At 54.5% G+C, this 21,451-nt stretch overlaps 1 protein-coding gene across 4 annotated transcripts; it reads right to left on the bottom strand.

Annotated features, from left to right (window-relative positions):
* Positions 1 to 154: 154 nt before the first annotated feature.
* On the bottom strand, positions 155 to 18,878 carry LOC135228829 (PI-PLC X domain-containing protein 1-like). 4 transcript variants are annotated; one of them, XM_064277852.1, is made up of 8 exons: positions 18,765 to 18,878; positions 16,933 to 17,060; positions 9,316 to 9,461; positions 8,441 to 8,577; positions 7,159 to 7,287; positions 4,747 to 4,902; positions 2,837 to 3,020; positions 155 to 2,689 (listed from the first exon to the last, which is right to left on the bottom strand). In XM_064277852.1, exons 3-8 carry the CDS (start codon positions 9,434 to 9,436, stop codon positions 2,451 to 2,453), a joined length of 966 nt encoding a protein of 321 aa, XP_064133922.1. In that variant the 5' UTR covers positions 9,437 to 9,461; positions 16,933 to 17,060; positions 18,765 to 18,878; the 3' UTR covers positions 155 to 2,450. The 4 variants fall into 4 exon arrangements, with proteins under 4 accessions (XP_064133922.1, XP_064133925.1, XP_064133923.1 ...); XM_064277855.1 differs by lacking the exon at positions 16,933 to 17,060 and having other exon boundaries at positions 18,765 to 18,827; XM_064277853.1 differs by lacking the exon at positions 18,765 to 18,878 and having other exon boundaries at positions 16,933 to 18,512.
* Positions 18,879 to 21,451: the final 2,573 nt, after the last annotated feature.

Here is a 21,451-nt window from a genome sequence, read left to right as displayed (position 1 = left end):
AAAATATGATCCATTCCTTGAATTTGTATCACAAAATAAAACAAAGAGGAAGGAGGCACAATTTGATTTTAAACTCAAAAAAGTACCAAATCACTGAACGTGTCCTAATGATCCTTCTCGAGTGTTAAAATGACAGCTTCCAAACATGCTTTGGTTGTCTGTTTTGTAAAAAAAAAAAAAACCTATAAGCATACCTGGCTTTAATTTCCTTTAATTATTCTGTAGAATTGAATGATTCATGTTGGATAGTTCCTGCCGCAGATTTAGAGAAAACTGACGGTCATTAAGTCACAGACTTAATGGTTCTTCATCTTCGACTTGTCTTTCTTGAGCATCAAGTTCCTATCTTCTGGGGAGCCTGACCCAGCAGAGTCATGGGTCTGAGGTACTCAGTGGGATATGGTCCCCAAAGTTTGTCTTTCAGGTACTTTCATTTAAGGGATCAAAAACAAAAACAGGTTTTCTTTTGGAAAATGAGTAATTGGATTGGAAAGAGAATTTATTCCAATATGGATTAAATAGTCATTTTTAATACTCTAATAAGAAAACCTAGTGTCTGATGTCCTTCCACTATAGGCAGAATGTTCTAGAACAGGAGTCATAAAAGAATTCCTAGCTCCCCTCTTAAGACAGAAGTGAGATAAGAACAGTGGTCACTGTCCACGATTTGTCCAAGAACTTAAATCACCAATTCTAAAAATCTACATGGACAAAATGAGGTATTTCTGGGACCTTCCAGTTTTGAAGCCTGGAACCCTGATGTCAGAAAGCAGAGCAGAACCTGTCTGGAAAATGGCCAGTCTCCCACAAGGCCTTGAGGCAAAAGGAGGGTTAGAAAGTTGGAAAACTGACAAACACTGATCTGCAGCCTTGGGAGGAAGGAGAGAATCACAGGTGTGGTTAAGAGGGCAAAAATAGGAGAGTGAAGACAAGAGGTTTGAATTCCAGTGTGCACCAGAGGAGCAGTGCAGCCAACATACCTGCGTCTGGAGTGACTGGGCAGAGAAGAGGAAGGTTGAGGAACCTTATCTGAAGTGGCCAGGTGAGAGAGGAAACATGGGGAGGGTCCAAAAGCGCAGTTATGAAAATGAGAAACAACTTGTAACAGCAACGTCACAGCATGGGCTTGGGGCAAGGCCTTTTATATGTGTGTTATACCTGCCCCACCTGTGTTCTTACCCCAGTGAAGTCATGAGCAGTGTCCAAGGGGCGGCCATGAGGACAAGAAACAACTTGTAACAGCAAGGTCACCACATGGACTTGGAGCAGGGCCTGTTATACGTGTGTTATACCTGCCCCATCTGTGTTCTTACCCCAGTGAAGACGTGAGCAGTGTCCAAGGGGCGGCCATGAGGACAAGAAACAACTTGTACCAGCAAGGTGACAACGTGGGCATGGAGCAGGGCCTGTTATACGTGTGCTATACCTGCCCCATCTGTGTTCTCACTCCAGTGAAGACGTGAGCAGTGTCCAAGGGGCAGTCATGAGGATGAGAAATAACTTGTAACACCAAGGTGACAACATGGGCTTGGAGCAAGTCCTATTATACATGTGTTATATACCCGCCCCACTCATTTCCTTACCCCAGGGAAGACGTGAGCAGTGTCCACGGGGTGGTCATGAGGACAAGAAACAATGTGCAATAAGGTCACAACATGAGCATGAAGTGGGGCTCATTATTCCTGTGTTACACCTGCCCCACCCATTTATTACCCCATGTGAAAACATTACAGAAAGGCCTCTGGGAAGTGTGGGGGAGCATGTACTCAACACCATTCTAACCCTGCCAGTCATTTCCACCTTTGTAATAAATGTGAACATTCCATTCCATTCATTTCTGTTAACACTTGGAAAAAGTGAAATAAAACCAGCCAGCCCTTAGGAAGCCTGCTGGGCTGGGAAAAAACAGCCTGTGATTTCATTGGAATTTTTTTTTTTTCTTAATAGGATTCCAACATCTTCAGTCCTATCCAACCAGCATAATAATCTTGAGCACTCTGTGTGTTAGCAGGCCCTTGAAGCTATCCAAATGCTATGCTGAAACTCTCAAAGCCACCAAAACGAGGCAGCCTAGGGAGGCTCTCTCCTCAGCAACCACAGCACAGATGAGTTGGACCCCAGAAGATCAGAACTCTACACTACAGGTCCTTTTCTTCCTTCCAAGATGCTGTCATGTCATCCTTAATCATCTGCGTATATATTTAACCCCTCCCAGTGGAGAAACTGTGACCACTGGTGGTGAGAGGCTCCATGCCAGGGAGGCAAGAGGAGGCTGAGCAGACCCCACGCAGACCCCACGGGACCCCAGTCCTCCTCACCGGCATTTGGTCACAAAAATGGTGGCATACTTGTAGGACTAAGGGTCAGCCTCGGAGCCGCTGCATACTGGACTTCACAAAAGGGCCTGATAGCTGAGGATCACCACGTACTGGACTTCACCAAGCAGCAGGTCAGCACCTCAGCAGCTTGTCATTGAGCCGTATGACGTTGCTGACGAAATCGTCTGCACCGATGAAGTCGCCGGCGATGATGTTGGTGCAGCAGGAGCTGGGCCCTGGACACTGCTCTCGGACCCAGGCACCCAGGTACGGGAGGCTGGGCAACGTCATGGTCTTCAGGGACTGTGATGGGTGCACGAGCACATATCCCAGATTCTCAGTGAGATTGATGCCGGCCACAAACAGTTTGTCTAGAACAGTGAGGCGGTGGAGGGAATTAGGCAGTGTTTTTTAAACTCCACTGCCCACTGAGTCCCTCCTGCTTGTCTCCCCAGTTTCCCATCTTTGGAGGTTCAGATTTCTGGACAGAGACTACCACGCACAACATAGTGACCCACCTGGGCGCCCGACGCTTTTCATGAGCTCCAGGTAGCGAATGAGGTCACCCGTCTTCACCTTGTTCCCCCACCAGTACGGGATGCCCAGCCACAGCTCCCCGTGTCTGCTCACCGAGCCCTCATCCTCATAGGAGATGACGACCTGGTGGCCGCGCGCCCACAGCTGCCGCAGGGTGGGCACCTCCTGGGGGGCACTAGGGTTAGGGACATGGGGCAGGAAGGTGGGGGGATGGGGGTGGGAAGGTGGGGGGATGGGGGAGGGAAAGTGGGGGAATGGGGGCGAGGGGGTGAGGGGGCAGGAGAGGAAGGTGGGGGATGGGGGCGGGAAGGTGGGAGGGAGCGGGAGGGTGGAGAGGTGGGAGTGGGAGGGTGCAGGGGTGGAAGCGGAAAGGTAGGTGGCTGTCGCCAGACACCACCCTGCTTCACCAACTCCTGAAGGTGCCGGCACCTCTGTAAACATGCACAGCCCAGCCCCCAGCCCAAGTGACTCATTTAGAGCAAACACCACGCAGTGGGGGAAGTTGAGCTAGTAAGAATCAGGAATCAAGGAGCTTGCACTGTGGGCTCTCAAAGGGGTGAGTCAGGCTTCCACCCCTCTAGCCCTCCACTAGTAACCTCAGTCCACTATCAAAGTCCCTGAGCTGCTGATTGGTGCATCCCAAACTGAGTCTCTGGGGGTGCAAACGTGACTTCACCTGCCAACCAAAATGTTGGAGGTTGAGTCCACCCAGAAGCACCTCAGAAGAAAAGCCTGATAATCTACTTCTAAAAAATCAGCCACCAAAAACCCTGTGGAGCACCTTTTTACTCTAACAGGGTCACCAGGAGTCAGAGTCAACACGTCGACTGTTTTTTTCTCCGCTAGGAGCACTAAGAGGCTAGTTTTCACAGCTGTGCTCTCTGCTCTTTCTTAGCACCCAGACACTGGGGACTGGGTTTCTCTTTGTTAGTCTTATGGGATGCAATTGGACAAGTATCAATTGTACAAGATCTGAAATTAATTAACACAACTTCAACCTCAACCAAGACTGATCGTGGGCTTAATTCTTCATGCTTCCTAGAGATCAAATGGGAGTCCCTGGGGGGTCAAATGGTGAACATGCTCACCTGCTAAGCAAAAGGTTGGAGGTTCGAGTCCACCTGGAGGCACCTCAGAAGAAAGACCTGGCTATCTCTTTCCAAAAAATTAGCCACTGAAAACCCTGAGGAGTATAGTTCTATTCTGATACACACGGGGTCACCATGAGTTGGGGTCGACTTTGGTACTGGTAGGTACTAAGGAAAGGCAACATCATGACCACCAACAAAATGGAAAATGTACTACAGACACGCAGCCCCCAGTGGGTGGGTGTGAAGCAGCAAAGAGCTGAGCCGATTTCTAACAAGTCATCCAAATCAAAAACCAAACCCATTGTCATGGAATCGGTTCTCACTCATGGCACCCCAGGTGTTACAGGGTAGAACTGTGCTCCCTAGAATTTTCTTGACAGTTACCTTTACAGAGGTAGGTCACTAAGTCTTTCTTCCATGACGCCACTGGGGTTTGAACCTCAACCGTTAAGTTAGTTGAGTGCTTAACCTTTTTGCACCACCAGGGCCCTCAAGAAGCCCTAAGGGTAACCCAAAGTGTGAACACACAACCCTTCCACATGGTTCTGTCCGCCTGTGTCTCCAGAAATTTTATAAATACGGGGCCAGCCTCCAGTCATACCCTGAACCTAAAAATGGCCCGTGCCAGGCCAGCCAGGTGCCCTCTTCACGGGAGAACCCAGAGGATCCATTCACCTGCCTGACCGCCACAGATGAACGCAGTCACCCCACAAACACACAGGAGTCTGCTGCCACCCCAGTAAATCCCTGCCGCCTTCTTGCCCAATGTGGGAGGAGAAGCAGGCTGCACCCCGGCTCACCCCGCGGGGGCACAGCACGTGCCCGAAGATGTTCTTGATGCAGGTGACCAGGTACTCGTGCAGATCCTCCGTCATCCCCTCAAAGTTCCTGCAGGCCAGGATGACTACCTCCCGGGGGTGCTTCTCCAGCCACTCAGAGATCTCGGTCAGTGTGTCCTGGGAGGGGGGTTGGGGGCAGGGCTGTGACAGGTGCCGGGAGGGTGAGGGAGCACACCTGCACCCCAGGGACCTCCACAGCAAGCCGCAGTCTCTCATTCCAAGCTCACTCACAGACATGTCCAGTCCTGAGGACAGACGGACAAACAAAGTACGGGGGGCGGGGCAGGCTGGCTGAAGGCACAGTGCTGCAGCAGGGACAACCGCGCAAAACTGCAATGGGCTAGGGAGGAGGGGCGGTGGGGAGGGTGGGGACTGTGTGTGCCTGTGTGTGTGTGCGCCTGTGTGCACGTGTAAGTATGTGCATGTGTATATGTACGCATGTACGTGTGCGTGCGTATACGTGAATGTGTGTGCACGTGCGGACATGAATATGCCTGTGTGTACGCATGTGTACACACACCTGTGTGTATTGCGTATGCATGTGTGGACATGTTTGTGTCTGCATGCCTGTGTATATGTATACATGTCTGTGTGTTCATGCATGTTGGTGTGCGTGTGCACGTTTGCTACGTGTGTGCTGCATGCACACGTGCGTGTCTGTATGCACGCATGCATTGTGTAAGTGTGTGCATGCGTGGGCACATGTTTGTGCGTGCACGTGCTACCAGACAGAGTTTGGCGGAGCCGTGAGGTCTGGAACCTCAGGGGTTCCAGCAGGGGTGGGCGTGAGGTTCTAGGAGCGGTGCCCCCAGGTCCCGACGGTCAGTGGGGCCTGCCGAGGGGCACAGGGAGCACGGGCAGGATTGAAGCAGCAGGGTGACTCGGTTATATGGGGATTGTAGAAACAACCCTCGGGCAGCTGGTCAGAGAATGAGCTGGAGAAAGCGCCAGGACCCTCTCCGTGAAGCCCAGGAGGCACCTGGGAAACCAGGTATGAACAGCAACCTCTGCAGAAAAGAGGTAGGCTTGGAGCGGATGAAGGAAGGAGAGCGGCCTGGTGGACAGCAAGGGACAGGGGCCCGGTCACCAGCCCCCAAACCCGCCACGGCCATGGGACGGGTGTTGTATCTGAGTCCACGCCTGTCAGCACCCTCAGAAATGCATCGATGCCAGACCAGCTCCCGCTGCTGAAAACAGCCGGCTCTTCGTGCACCCTGCCCCCACAGCCTCGCTTCGGTGGGGGGTGTATCTGCAGGTACACACGCACACACACACAAACGCCTGCACACACAGCGCGCATACACACATGCAGGTGCACACACACACACACGCACCACATACCACACCCAAGACGTTTTCCTGCTCCTGCAGAGCGCCAGCCCTGCCACAGACGGTGACCTTCCCGCTGTCCCCAGGGGACCGCCCCCGCTCTGCGACAACCTTGCTCAGTGTTTGGTCCCACAGTCACGCCCCCGCAGCTCTACCAGCGCCATCGCGCGCACATCCCTGTCTGTCGTCCGCCCCCACCCCTCCCGCGTCCTCCCGACCGCCCACCCCTCATCCCCCGCCCCTCACCCCCACCAGCCCTCAGGTACACCACCTGCACGTCCCTGACCGCGCGGCGCCCGCCCCCCATCTCTCCGGACTCCCCGGGTCCCCCGCCCCCGCCCCCTCACCGCGCCCACCGCTGTCACGTACACCAGGTGCACGTCCCCATCCGGCTGCCCCCCACCCCTCCCGTGTGCCTTCCGGCCCCGCAGCCCGCACCCCTCCCGTGTGCCTTCCGGCCCCGCACCCCTACCCCCCATCGTGTACCCCACGTGCACGTCCCCGTCCGGCTGTCCCCCACCCCTCACATGTGCCTTCCGCCCCCGCACCTCGCACCCGCACCCCCGTCATGTACACCACGTGCACCTTCCTGTCCGGCTGCCCCCACCCCTCCCGTGTGCCTTCGGGCCCCGCACCCCCCACCCCCCACCAGCCCCATTGTGTACGCCAACGTCCCTGTCCGCCGGGCGCCCCCCACTCACCCCTCCCCTGCACCCCGCCGCACCCCTCACCCCCCACCAGCCTCATTGTGTACACCACGTCCACGTCCCTGTCCGCCCGGCGCCCCCCACTCACCCCTCCCCTGCACCCCGCCGCACCCCTCACCCCCCACCAGCCTCATTGTGTACACCACGTCCACGTCCCTGTCCGCCCGGCGCCCCCCACTCACCCCTCCCCTGCACCCCGCCGCACCCCTCACCCCCCACCAGCCTCATTGTGTACACCACGTCCACGTCCCTGTCCGCCCGGCGCCCCCCACTCACCCCTCCCCTGCACCCCCCCGCACCCCGCACTCCGCACCCTGCACCCCCTCACCCCCCTCACCTCCACCAGCGCCGTCGTGTACACCATGTGCACAAAGTGCAGGTTCTTCTCAGGGCCCCCCGCCATGTGCGCCACCCGCAGGTCCAGGTACCGGACCCCCGCGTCCAGCTGCTCCGTGATGTTCAGAACCTGCAGACAAAGAGCAGCGTCCCTCTGGGCCAAGGCCGCTGGCCAGTCATCATCCTGAGCCGGGACAGCTGGGCTGACCACCAGGCGCGCAGTGTGAGAGGCCGCGGCCGGTGGGGACAGTTGTCACCACACACGTGGGCTGGGGTGCTGAGGGCCTGCACTGGGGACCCACCGTTGGGTGACACTGGACGCATTTACCGCAGACGCGTTCTTCAGTCCTGCTGGCGGTGTCCCTGGAGCCGGTGTCCCCCCATACGGATCTCCGGGCTCTCTGCAGGGCCCCCCACCCTCCTCCTCCTGTCACCGAGAGGGACCATCAGGGACCCCAGAACCTGACGAGGCTTCCAGCAACCCAGAGCGGTCTCCAGGGGGCCATGGGGACCCACGGGGACCCGGACCCAGGAGAGCGTGGGGGAGGAGCTGTGGTGGCCCAGGAGGGGCCCCACAAAATAGTACCCCAACCCCAGTGCCAGAGAAGCAAATTCAGGTAAAGGTGGAATAGAGGAAAAGGAAATGGTACCAAGTCTGCTGACGAAAGAATAACAGAAAAGCAAAATTAATACTAGAATAAAAGAAAAGAACGGCGTGTGTCCTCTACAGGAAATATTAATACTAAAAGGCCAAAATTAACACAAAGATGGATTAAAGGAAAAAGAGGTGGCACACACCACTCCACACAAAATATTGGGAGGAAACGCAAGAATTAATATAAAGGCAGAATAAACGACAAGAAAAGGACACTATTCCCTCTCACAAAATAATTACAGAAAAAGTACAAAATAACATGAAAATAAAAGAAAGGAAAACAAAATGGTGCTATGCTCCTCTTTGGGTACTTCCTTGGGCCTGGGGTCTGTATTCCCCACCCCCCACCACCAGCGACAGCCCGAGACAGGCCCCTGGCACCCATACCCACCCGTGCTCAGGGACAAGACCACAGCCAGCAGCAGTGCCCCCTCCCCAGCCTGGGGTAGCCCAGGGGTACACACTGCAACACCCATTCCTCTTCATGCCACATCAACGCCAAACTGCCCCCCAGTTCCTGTAACCCCCATTTGCATCAGGGCAGGCTGGGTGGGGGTCAGGGAACCACCCAGGGAGTAAGGGTATGGGGTCCCGTCTCCCCACCAGGTGAGCGTCCCGGAGCCCCTACCTGTGTGACCGACCACTTGAGGATCACGGGGCGGGTGACGCAGGGCAGCACCTTGCTCAGGAGCTGCAGCAGTTTGGGCTCCCTGTGGGAAATCGGGGACTTCTTGTTCAAGCAATAGGTCATGGTGTCGTGGCTCCCTGGGTGCAAGACACGAGGGGACATTTCACCTGAGATCCCCCACCCACGCTTGGTTGTAGCTACATGTGAGGAGTCAAGTAGCGGTCTGAATTATGTCCCCCCAAAAGATAAAGTCCTGATCCTGGTACCTGTGAACATGACCTTGTTTGGAAATAAGGTCATTGAAGATGTTATCAGTGAGGCTAACACCCCGTCATACTGGAGCAGGTTGGGGGCTAATCCCATCTTGCTGTTGTTGGGTGCCAACTCATGATGACCCTGTGTGACAGAGCAGAGCTGCCCCATGGGGTTATCTAGGCTGTAATCTTTACAGGAGCGGAACTCTGGATCTTTTCTCCCGGGAAGCCACTAGTGGGTTCGAACCACCACCAATCTTTTGGCTAGCAGCCAAGCGCTTAGCCATTGGGCCACCAAAAAAGCAAAGCCTTTGCCGTCAGGTCGATTCTGATTCGTGGCGCCCAGGGCTCCTTAAATCCCATCTTAGTAGTGTTGTTATAGAAGAGAAGAGACACAGAGACAGACACACAGAGGAAAGACAGCTACATGACGACAAAGGCAGACATTGGAGTGACATGTCTACAAGCCAGGGAATGCCAAGGACCGCCAGCAACCACCAGGACCTGGGAGCAGGGCAGGGAATAGGTCCTCCCTCAGGGCCTCGGAAGGAATCAATACAACTGACCCTCTGATCTCAGACTTCCAGCCTCCAGCGCTGTGAGAGAGTATAGTCCGCTCACCTGGGATGGAGAGGTGGTGCAGGGGCACATCCCAGAGCCGAGGACACAGCTCTGACATCCAGTTAGCATTGGTGCAGCACCGAGTCTGGAACCTGCCGGAAGTGCTCACCTGCCAGCCCATTGGAGGTGAACCCTGGGCTCTCGGCCTGAGGAAGGAAAGGAGGTTTGCAGAGTGGAAAAGGGTACGTGTTTTATAGGGTTGCTATGAGTCGAATCTCCTCAATGGCAAAGGGTTTTCACACAGGGCTTGTGGCTTGAAAAAAAAAATCACCAATAGATTTCCTCAGGGAGACAAGGATGTGGTCGGAAGTGTGGAGGGATGGAGGAGAGTCTGTGGGAGGCAGAGACCCGTGAGAGAGGAGGGGGGAGATAGAGACAGACAGACAGAGACTGAGAGAGAGACATAGCAGGGAGGGAGGAGAACAGGGGAGAGGAGCAGCCAAAAATGTGCAATTGCTTCCTTGTCAAATTCCCACCTCTCTGCTAACAGGTGCGTCCCAGACATGTTAGGAATGTCACCTGTCCATGTTCTCACCCAGCGGAAAACTGGGTGTATGTTGAAACGTTCATTCACACTCCAAATACTGTTGTTTTGGGTTTACGGCTCCACACTTTTGCGGCACCTTCCCTCCTGGGCTTGTCAAGAGCACAGATGAAGGGAAGTGACCAGTCCTTAAGTTACCCTCTAGCCGCTGTGTCCCGAGCACGGCCATGGGTTAAATCTTCGCGTTCATATCTAACTCCCACCCACGGTGAGCAGATAGGTAGGGTGTGTGCCTAACCGCCCTGCACAGACAGGGGGCTGACGACGAGGGTGCAGGGAGCCAGGCCGCCCCACCCCAGCCCACACCTCTTTCCAGAAGGGTTGCCTCCTGCCCCCTCTGTCTTTCTTCGGGACCCTGTTCTTCTTGGGAAGTGCTCAGTCCACCCTAACCTCGGACAACTTGGGACCTATCCACCAGTTACCTAACGCTTCTCGCTGTGCCTCAGCTCCCTAACGGTGAAACGGGATGGCAACACTGCCCGCCTCCTGGGCCCTCTGTGAGCTAACACGTGCTGGAGCCACTCAGAACGAGCCCACCTACCCACTTGGTGTGTTAGCTGTTCCCAACACCGCGTGACTTCTCTCCTGGGGAGGGCAGAGTCCCCTCTAGTCAGCAGGTGGCCTGGGTCCCCTGACTGTCTCCAGCTATAGAAAGCCCCCTTGATTCCGTGCAGAGCACACCAGACACAACACCCTTGGTTCTGTCCTGCCACTGAGCAATGAGAAGCTGTTCCCCTCTGGGTCTGTGACCAAACACCCATTTCCAAGGAGTCAACTCTGAGTCATGGTGACCTAGTGTGTGTCAGAGTAGAACTGTGCTCCACAGTGTTTTCAATGGCTGATTTTTCTGAAGTAGATTGCCAGGCCTTTCTTCTGAGGCACCTCTGGGTGGATTTGAACCTCCAACCTTTTGGTTAGCAGCTGAACATGTTCACCATTTGACCCACCCAAGGGCTCCCATGATTCTGTACTCTGATAGAATATCTCCAATACAATGAGATGGAGGGTGGATGCAGGATGGAGGATGGAGGGGGATACAAGATAGAGGGTGGAGACAGGATGGGGGTGGAGACAGGATAGAGGGTGGATAAAGGATGGAGGGTAGAGGCAAGATGGAGGGTGGAGACAGGATGGAGGATGGAGACAAGATGGAGGGTGGAGAAAAGATGGGGGTGGGGACAGGATGGAGGATGGAGACAAGATGGAGGATGGAGACAAGATGGAGGGTGGGGGGATACAAGTTGGAGGATGGAGACAAGATGGAGGATGGAGACAAGATGGAGGGTGGAGACAAGATGGAGGATGGAGACAAGATGGAGGGTGGAGACAAGATGGAGGGTGGAGACAAGATGGAGGGTGGAGACAAGATGGAGGAGGAAGACAAGATGGAGGAGGGAGACAAGATGGAGGATGGAGACAAGATGGAGGGTGGAGACAAGATGGAGGGTGGAGACAAGATGGAGGAGGGAGACAAGATGGAGGACGGGGGTGGAGACAAGATGAAGGGTGGATATAAGATGGAGGGTGGAGGATGTAACATATACTATTGCCATTGAGTTGATTTCAGCTTATGGTGAACCCATAGGACAGAGTAGAACTGCCCCATAGGGTTTCCAGTGCTGTAAATCTTAACAAGAGAAGGTTGCAACATCTTTCTCCCGCAGAGCGGCTGGTGGGTTCACACTGCTGGCCTTTTGGTTGGCAGCCGAGCACGAGTGCTTTAACCACTGTGCCACCTGGGATCCTTATACAATGTCATGCATGTTGTTGTTGTTAGCTGCCATCGAGTTAGCCCCTGACTCATGGCAACCCCATGCACGATGGAACTACACGCTGCCCGGTCCTGAACCACCCCCATGATTGGCTGGGGATCGGACCGCTGTGATCCACAGGATTTCATGAGCTGATTTTCAGAAGCAGATTGCCAGGCCTTTCTTCCTAGTCTATCTTAGTCTGGAAGCTTGGCTGAAACCTGTTCAGCATCGGGGCAACACGTAAGCCTCCCCTGACAGAAGGGCGGCGGCTGTGAATAAAGTGCACTGAGTGGGAACCGAACCTGGGTCTCCAGGATGGAAAGTAAGAATTCTACCACCGAACCAATGGTTAGTGCTCAGCTGCTAACTGAAAGGTCTGCTTCAAGCCCACCAGCCACTCCGAGGGAGAAAAGACCTGCTCATCTGCTCCCATAAAGATTACGGCCTAGAAAACCCTATGGGGCAGTTCTACTATGTCCTATAGGATCACCATGAGTCGGAAAGGACTCGATGCCACACAACAACATATAACACGTATTATATTATGTATGCCAACTATGACCTATAATACATATACATTCCGTAAACTGTTCTGTATTATATAATTTTATAATCCCAACCAGTGCCGTCGAGTCGATTCCGACTCATAGCGACCCTATAGGACAGAGTAGAACTGCCCCATAGAGTTTCCAGGGAGCGCCTAGTGGATTTGAACTGCTGACCCTTTGTTTTATAATGCAAAGGAATATCAGATAAAACAAAAGGGATAGCTATAAAAAGACGACCACCAAAACCACAGGAATTTAAAGGGGGCCCCCGTCTGCCAGCCTGTTAGTTTGACTATAGAAATTGGATTTTCAGTAAGAGCTGACATCATCAGGTCTCAGAATGTGGCAATTTTTTTAGCATATTGACAGGGACATGCAATATTTTCATTTTTTTCTTCAATTGATATTTTCATGTTATAAAGAATCACATCACACTTGGTGCTGAGTGGATTGGGCTGGATCTGAGGTCTGCTTTCCGCTGACTTCACAGCACAGAGTCTCAGTGAGACACGCTCACATCTAAGGAAAACATCAGCTGTGTTGCTCCATGGCAGGGAAGCCTTCACAACCCACACAGACCAGGTGGGGACGCCGTTCAGAATATCATCGTGTCCTGGGTAAAGGCAGGGCTATCTAGTCAGATTCCGCTTCCATTCTAATCCTGCTTCTACCGCTTTTTGTCTCTGTGACTCGGGAGAAGTCGCTGACCAACTCTAACCCTTGGTTCCTTTGCTGTAAATTAAAACAAAAACCACCAGTTGGTTCCAACTCATGGCTCCCCCATGTGTGTGAGTAGCACAGAGCTCCACAGGGTTTTCAGTGGTTGATTTTTCAGTAGATTGCCAGGCCTTTCTTCCAAGGCTCCTCTCAGTGAACTCGAACCTCCAGCCTTTCAGTTAGCAGTGAATGTGTTCACTATTTCCCCCACCCAGGAACTGTTGGGGTCTGTAACAGAGTCCTTTAAACACCGACCAGCGTGCCTGCCCTTGATTGCGCCTTCCCCAAGGCAAACCTGCAGTTCCCTGGCCCTTTCTCAGCCCTCTCTTGTCTTGTCAATGTCCCCCCAGGAGCTGAGCACAGGATCTGGTGGGGGGCCGTGTGGTGTCCTAATTCAGGATGAGCCAAACGTTCCGGCAGCCTGGAGATAGGACTCTGCCCCGGAGCCTGCACCCAGGTGCCTGCCGTGCTGGGCGGATCGGGGCCAAGGCTTATCCTGCACGACCCCCCGAGGACTGACCATGGACTGAGGCCAGCACCACCCCTCAGGACTGATCATGGGTCAGGGCCAATGCTGGGCCTGTGAACCCCCTCCCAGGACTGCCGGCAACCAACAGCGTCCGGAGTGAAGGTTTGGGCAGGTCCTGGCTGGGATTCGGTGGGTCTGATGTCCCTAGACGCACAAAGGTTCCTGGAAATTCCGCAGGGTTCACCCTCTCGCTTCAAGTGAAGACCTCTCACCCCCTTTGTCCTAACCTTCAAGTAGCTGAGGCCTGGGTGCAGGGCCGGCCATCACGGGCTCAGGGAAGTCAGTGATTAAAGGTTCAGAAAGGGTGAACCAGTGTTTAAACACAGCCGCGATGAATAATTAGATCATAACCTTGCAATTGAATAAATTACATGAAAAACACAGGTTGCAGGTACTCATAGCCCACCGCTCTGCACTGTGATTTACTGACAGCTATTCTCTTGCCGTTCTTCACTCCTGTAGCATCTGCAGGAGGCCCTTGTGGTGCAAAGGGTGAGTGCGCTCGGCTGCTAACCCAAAGGCTGGAGGTTTGAGTCCACCCAGAGGCATCTTGGAAAAAACATCCATTAAAAACCCTGTGGAGCACACGTCTACTCTGACACACACAGGGGCACCATGAGTCGGAGTCGACTCCGCGGCAGCTGTTTTTTTCTTACAGCATCTGCCTGTGGAAATACTACACGACGGTGAGCCCATTTCCTCCCAGCTCCACGCTCAGGCTGGTAGCTTGAAATTGGTCAACGTGGGAGTCTTTACACCACAGCAATTGGCAAACGTTACAAACCAGGGCTTGATTTAGGATTGTGTTGTTGATTGTGTGCGTGGACAAAATGCCACTGATCCAGCTGAAAAGTCTACTGTGCCTGTTGGTGTGTTGCCAAATGTTTTGGTGTGTATCTTTTCAGCACAATAAAAAGAGGAAAAGAAAAGAAAAAAGTATGTTGTGCCTGGAGCCATAAACCCGTGACCGTTGATTCTGACTCATGCTCACCCTATAGGACAAAGTAGAATTGCCTCATAGGGTTTCCAAAGAGCATCTGGTGGATTTGAACTGCTGACCTTTTGGTTAGCAGCCAAACTCTTAACCACTGCACCGCCCAGGCTCCTTCATGCATTACGTTGCAAATAGCAAAAAAAAATTGAGAAAATATTCTTTCAATATTCAAAGACCCAGTTCAGCAAAGAAGTCCTCAGGTCATTGTGGAACGAGGTAGGGTTTGTTATACGTTAAGTTCGTAGTCTTACTAATTCAGGATGAAATGTCAACCAACATTCATGTGGGAACCACACTTGTTCGTCAAGTGCAGCAGTAGGTTGAATGTGGATACAAGAGTTTGGGAAAAGTCAGCCAAAGCTTTCTGGGTGAATCAACTAGCTGTACGGAATTTACAATAAAGAGTGTCATGGATGGAACTGTGTCCCCCAATGTTTGTGTTGGAATCCTCACCCCAATAAGACAGGCCTAGAGCCATTTTCTTAAGATCATTGTCTCCTCAGGACAGCCCCTCACCCAGCCCATTTCCTGAAGTTGCTTTTCTCCTCAGAATTTCTTTGAAAAGAATCAGCCTCCTGCTATCCGGAATCGGCTGAAACAGTCCCTGCCCTCCATTTCGGCACTTCAGATGACCTTTAGATTATTAAGTGCCTCATGCGTGGTAAATCCTCCGCCCCTGATCGGAGAGCTAACGTGCTACCGAACAAAAAAGGCTAACTTCCTCCTGTGTGGAGAATCGAACCCAGGCCTTAGAAAACGTTTACTCATTCTAAAATGTTCCACACCTGCATGCGTGCCATTTTGTATTCTGAAACTGATCCTGCCCACATAAACTAACCTCCAGAAGTTACCTGGGAGGCAGTCTCGGATGGCACGCACCTCGACTGTCTCCTTGCTTGGCCAACCAATAAAGTTGCCTTTTGTTCTCTCTAACTCAGTCTCTGTCATTTTGGCCCGGGACGGAGTTGTGCTGAGCAGAACCCAGAGTTCCTGGCAACACCTATACCTGTGGAAAGGAGACCTGGTAGTCCAGTGGTTAAGCACTCAGCTGCTAACGAAAGGTCAGCGGTTCAAACCAGCCTCTCTGCGGGGTGAAAATGTGGCAGTCAGCTTCTGTAAAGGTTACAGCTTTGGAAACCCTTTGGGGCAGTACTACTCTGTCCTATAGGGTTGCTATGAGTTGGAATCAACTCCGTGGCAGTGGGTTTTTGTTCCTACCTGTGGAAGGAGTCCCTGGATGGTGCAAATGGTTAAGAACTCTACTATCAGCCAAAAGGTTGACGGTTTAAACCCACCCAGAGGCGCCTTGGAAGACAGACCTGGCAATCTGGTTCCGAAAGGTCACAGCCTTGAAAATCCCATGGAGCACAGTTCTGCCCTGACGCACGTGGGGTCACTGTGATTTGGGATCAACTAACAACAACGATGACGACGACGACAACGGAAACCCTGGTGGTGTAGTGGTTAAGAGTTCGTCTGCTAAGCAAAAGGTTAGCAGTTCAGATCCACCAGGCACTCCTTGGAGACCCTACGGGGCAGTTCTACTCTGCCCTATAGGGTTGCTATGAGTCAAAACCCACTGGATGGCAGTGGGTAGTATAACAACAACATAGCAGTGGGTGTAAGCCCATTTGGGAAAGGGCTCTCTCTGTTATGTTAATAAGGCCGTATCAGCATTGGGTATGTCTTAAGGCATGCAATCACTTTTGACATATAAAAGGGTGGATTAGGCACAGAAGGAAGCAGACAAAGGGGAAAACCCACCCTATCTGAGGACCAGGGAGGCAGAGCAGTCTACAAGCGAGACACTCCAAGCTGGACCGGCTGGAGAAGCTGAGACAAGGACCTTCCCCCAGAGCCGACAGAAAGAGAGCCTTCCCCTAGAGCTGTCACCCTGAATTCCGATTCTAGCCTCCTGGACTGTGAGAAAATAAAGCTGTGTATGTTAAAGCCACCCACTGAAGTATTTCTGTTATAGCAGCACTAGCTAACTCAGGCACTAAGAGGACATCTTATATACAGCAAAACCTGCAAGGGTCAGATCCTGTGTATGGTGGAAACCTGTCGGAGAAGGAAAACGCAACTATTTTCCACTAGAACAAGCAATAGCAAAGTTACAAGACTGCACCCTGTCATAGGTGAAAAACTCGTGAGATCTGGGAAAACAAGGCAGCCCTGTTGAGTTCCGGCTCTCACAGGTTCCACAGCATTATCGTTTGTTACTTGTGTGTCCTCTGTCTCTGTTTATATAATAAACTATGTGCCTCATCAAACCCAAAAACCCATTGCTGTCAAGTCAGTTCCGATTCATAGTGACCCTAAAGGGCAGAGTAGAACTGCCCCACAGAGTTTCCGAGGAGTGTCTGGTGGATTAGAACTGCCAACCTTTTGATTGGCAGCCGTAACTTTTAACAGGGTTTCCCTGTGCCTGCACAGGCAAACTTTTCTGTAGAGTTGGTTGTTGACCATTTTCCAGCTCACCACAGGCCCTTTGCACACCCCTCAGTCCAACTCAGGCCCCGATGTCTCACCTCAAACGTCGACTGGACTTAGAAACAAGAGATGTGAGTTCTCCAAATCAGCACCTCAATTCTCCGACCAATAGGATAAAAACAGCCGCTTTGTACCCGGAAATGTCTCCTCGGCTTGTGCAGGGCTCCTGTGAGATGAAGGAGGAGGCTTCCAGTGACCACAGCTGGCAGGTGTCCTGATCTTTATTGCAAAAAAGCCCTGAGACCGTAACACAGGATCAAAGGAGCCAGCTACTGAGCATGTGTTCGTGCATAGGGCCGCCCCATAAAGCTTTGTGGAGAGATGGTCTCAGGGGACCTCAACTCCTCTCACACCTCAGAATGAATGAATGAAGACAGCGGTGACCCGGTGGGTCATCACACACAGGGGCTCCAGGTCTCATAACAACATTCACCGGGCAAGAAGGAAACCCCACACCCTATAAACAGTTGTCATCAAGTCCATCCCAACCATGGAGACCCATGTGTGTCAGTGGAGCTTCTCCTCCCAAAACTACCAAGCGGGGTCTGTGTCCAGCTCACACAACAGGGGATGGAAGGAAAGAAAGGTGCTGGGGTCAGGGGGGAGCTGGTGGGTTGGGGGTAGCTGCCCCAGGCCACAGACTGAATCCTCAACCACATCTCTGTGCTGTGGGTCATGCCCTGTCCCTCCTGACCACCGAGGGGTCCTGTCACCTCCTGTCCCCCACCTCTCCTCATAGGACAAGACCCCAGGTACCTGTCCACCTCCTGTCCCTGATCTCTCTCCCATCTCTCCTCACAGGTACAGGAGTCTGGAGTCACCTGCTGCCACAAGGCACCTGCCCCCTTCCTGTCCCATCTCTGCAGGCAGCAGACTGTCCTTGTCAGAAGGAAAGTCCTCCCCACAAGCTTTGACACAAACACTGCACCCGCCAGCCCTAATCTTCCCAGGTACACTGACCTTGCTCACCTGCGCACTCCTCCCTCCTCCCAGAGCTGAGCCCCGGGGTCGTTTGCATTCCCACAACCCTACAGCAAGTACCCAGCCAACAGCTGTTGCCCCGCTTCCTGGGGCCTCGGAGCCTGGCCCCTTCCCGGCACACCTGGGCTGCAGCCCTCCCCGCTGACCCCTTTGCCATGGGGCCTCCTACTCCCTCCATCTCAGAACCCGGGAGCCTAAGGAATGTGGGTCACTTTCCAAAACGACGCCCAGAGGGTGGCCCGGCCAGGCACCCCCAGGACGTCCCCATCCTGAGTCCGGGGAAGCTCTTGGTGTCCTGTCCCCGTGTCCCTGTCCCCGTCCCGCACGTCCCGATGTCGGGACCACGGGGCAGCAGACTCAGTAAACAGTTGGAGGGTGAGCAACCAGTGACTGCGCCCGCCCACATTCCCGTCCCGTCCCGGCCCTGTCTCTGGCCCTGTTCCCGGCCCTGTCTCTGGCCCTGGCCCCGTCCCGCACATCCGGATGCCTGGACCGCGGAGCGGGAGACTCAGTAAACAGCTGTGGGGTGAGCAGCCTGTCCCTGGCCGGCCACCCCCGCATTCCCGGCTGCGCTCACTGCGCTGAAACGCCCTCCGCCCCGGCTGCTCGCTCCCTGCGGGGACAGGGGAGCCTTGAGCCCGAGGCCAGGCCCCTGTCCAGCTCGCGGTCCTGGGCCCCAGTGGCGGCGACCCAGCCTGTCCGGTCGCTCCCTGTCCCGGCCCTCGTCCGGCTGCCCGGCCCCCTCCAGCCGCCCGGGTGCAGGGGATGAGCGAGGCCCTTGGGGTCCCCCTAGTGTCCACCGCTGTAGGGGGCAGAAGCCGCCCTGCGCCTCCCGGCGCCCGGCACCCCAGCACTCTGCGCCCCTGACGCGCACGCGGGCGGCGCTCACCTCGGAGTCTGCTGGGTCCTGGTCGAGTCCCCGGTTCCTCCTGCTGTCTCTGCCGCGGGGCAATGGCACTTCCTAAACTCCACGTCCGACCGGATTGGCAGCCAGAAACTGGGCCGGCAGGGCCCCAGGGAGGGAGTGGCCTTGAGGGGCGCACGTGTCCCGACCTGCGACAGGGCCACGGAGCTGCTGTGACATCCGCCCCAACCGGTTCTCACTGGCCGGGACTGGGCGGCCCAAAGGTCGGTGGAGAGTCCCACGGGGACTTGGGGGTCAGAGAGGGGACGCTCACGGGAAAATGGGTACAGACTGCACCCCCAGCTGCTGGCCCTCGGTGACCCTGTGGTCACACTTTCACTCCAGTACTTCTGTTGCAACATCCCTGGGCAGAGTGGCCTTTGACCTCTGAGCAAGTCTGATGGGAACTGGCCAGAAGGTGTGCCCCCCTCAAGCTGCTCCTGAGAGCCGGTGGCCCCGGGACAAGTGTGGCCTGTGCCTGTCTGTGGAGTGGCTTCCTGCCTGGTACGGCCTCTACCCCTTCACCACTTGTTCTCCTGGGCTGACCCAGGGGTGACCCAGCTGAGGTCCCTAGCTTACCTCCACTCTCCTTCCCCCTCCTCCCAGTGAGGAGGCACAAACGTTTCCTGTCCACCCTCTCTCCCAGTGAGCACTGGCCTGCAGCCGGGTTTACACAGCAGACCACTGGGGTGCCATGGTGTGAGGGCCAGGAGAGCTGACCTGGGACCTGGCTGGTCCTGGGTGGAATCCCCCTTGGGCCACTGGCTCCTGTCCAACCCCCTTTCTGTTCTGGATGTCCTCATTCTGGGCCACCCGGGCTGCCAAACCCCTGGAGCTCGCTCCCCTGTGTGGTCATCTACCAGCTTGCAACCCCCACCCTCTCTTTCTCCTCCACCCCGTCACCATCCTAAGGCAGGCCCATCAGCTCCCCAACCTGCTTCCCTTCCTCCCTGGACCTCCCCTCCCTCCATCCCTTACCGCCTCCCTCCTTTCCTCTCTTCCCCCCACCTCTCCCTACCTTATTCCCTCCCTTCCTTTCCCTCCTCCTGGGTGGTGATAACATGGACCAGGAGGTGATGGGGACCTAGTCAGTGTCCCTGTGTGTTGTCTGGGTGAGGATTCGATGCATCTGTGTGGTGATGACAAGGACCAGGAGGTGATAGACACCTGGTCAGTGCCCCTGTGTGTTGTCTAGGTGAGGACTGTGTGCATCTGGGTGGTAGTGACAAGGACCAGGAGGTGGTGGGGACCTGCTCAGTGCCCCTGTGTTGTCTGGATGAGGACTCCGTGCCCCTGGGTGGTGATGACAAGGACCAGGAGGTGATGGGGACCTGATCAGTGCACCTGTGTGTTGTCTGGGTGAGGACTTTGTGCCTCTGGGTGGTGAGGACATGGGCTGGGAGGAGATGGGGACCTGGTCAGTGCCCCTTGTGATGCCTGGGTGAGGACTATGTGCATCTGGGTGGTAATGACAAGGACCAGGAGGTGATGGGGACCTGGTCAGTGCCCCTGTGTGTTGTCTAGGTGAGGACTGTGTGCATCTGGGTGGTAGTGACAAGGACCAGGAGGCGGTGGGGACCTGCTCAGTGCCCCTGTGTTGTCTGGGTGAGGACTCCGTGCCCCTGGGTGGTGATGACAAGGACCAGGAGGTGATGGGGACCTGGTCAGTGCAGCTGTGTGTTGTCTGGGTGAGGACTGCACACCTTGGAGATGACCTGAACTACGAGGTGGTGAGAACCTGGATGGTGCACCTGTCTGTGTATTAAGCGCTCTTGGGTGACGTGATAACAGCATCCTCCCTTAGTCAGGCAGTGTACCTGGGTGGGTCACGCCAATTCAGTGGTGTGCAGGGCTTGTTTGCCTGTGTCTGGAATACTTCCTCATTTCCTGAGTCCCGATTATTCTAGAATGTGGTTTAATTTAAGTAGGCCCAGCGTGAGCACCAGCCCAAAGTTAGCTTCACTGGGACTTCCCCATTGGCAATGCTCTGTGCTTTGCAAATAGCATGACAACCTCTTAAAGAGCTCAGATTGGAGCGGCAAAGCGTTCCTTCCAGGTACTTTCCAGCACAGGAAGTGGTGCCCACGGTTCAGAGAGTTCTCACGACCCTCACCTGCTCTCCAGCATCTGGCTGCCTGTTTGTCAGACCTGACCTGACCTGACCTGACCTGACCCTCCGGGACTTGGCAATCCCAGCACAAGGTTAAGGGCGGAGGGTGTGTGGGCAGACCTGTGAATGTCTATCCGCAGGCCAGCAGGCGCAGATACCACGGACGTACTCAGTCTCCAACTACAGAGGCTACCTATCAGCTCTGGGGGTTCCCACTGCTCTCATGCCAGGTGTGAGCAACCTGCCAAAGACTGTTGGCATGGGAGGATGTGGGAGGGGCTGCTAACTCATCGGGTTAACCTGCTGGGCTAACCTGCATGGAGCTCAGACAACATGTGGGCGGAGACCTGGGAGCCCCGGGTGACTAACTCCCTGCCTATGTGACTTCTGCAGGTGACCATACTCACCAGGTGTTTTGTTTTTTTTTTTTAATCTAGTCTCTTGTCTCCTCATTGAGGATTGTTGTTGTTAGCTGCCTGGGTGTTGGCCTGGATTCATGGCAAAACCAAGCACAACAGAGCAAAACACTGCCCGGTCCTGCGCCATCCCCATGACCGGTTAC

This window comes from Loxodonta africana, chromosome X, assembly GCF_030014295.1.
Source record: "Loxodonta africana isolate mLoxAfr1 chromosome X, mLoxAfr1.hap2, whole genome shotgun sequence".
NCBI lineage: Eukaryota > Metazoa > Chordata > Mammalia > Proboscidea > Elephantidae > Loxodonta > Loxodonta africana.
The sequence above is the reverse complement of the archived record's forward strand: the minus strand, read 5'-3'. Positions and strand labels throughout refer to the sequence as shown.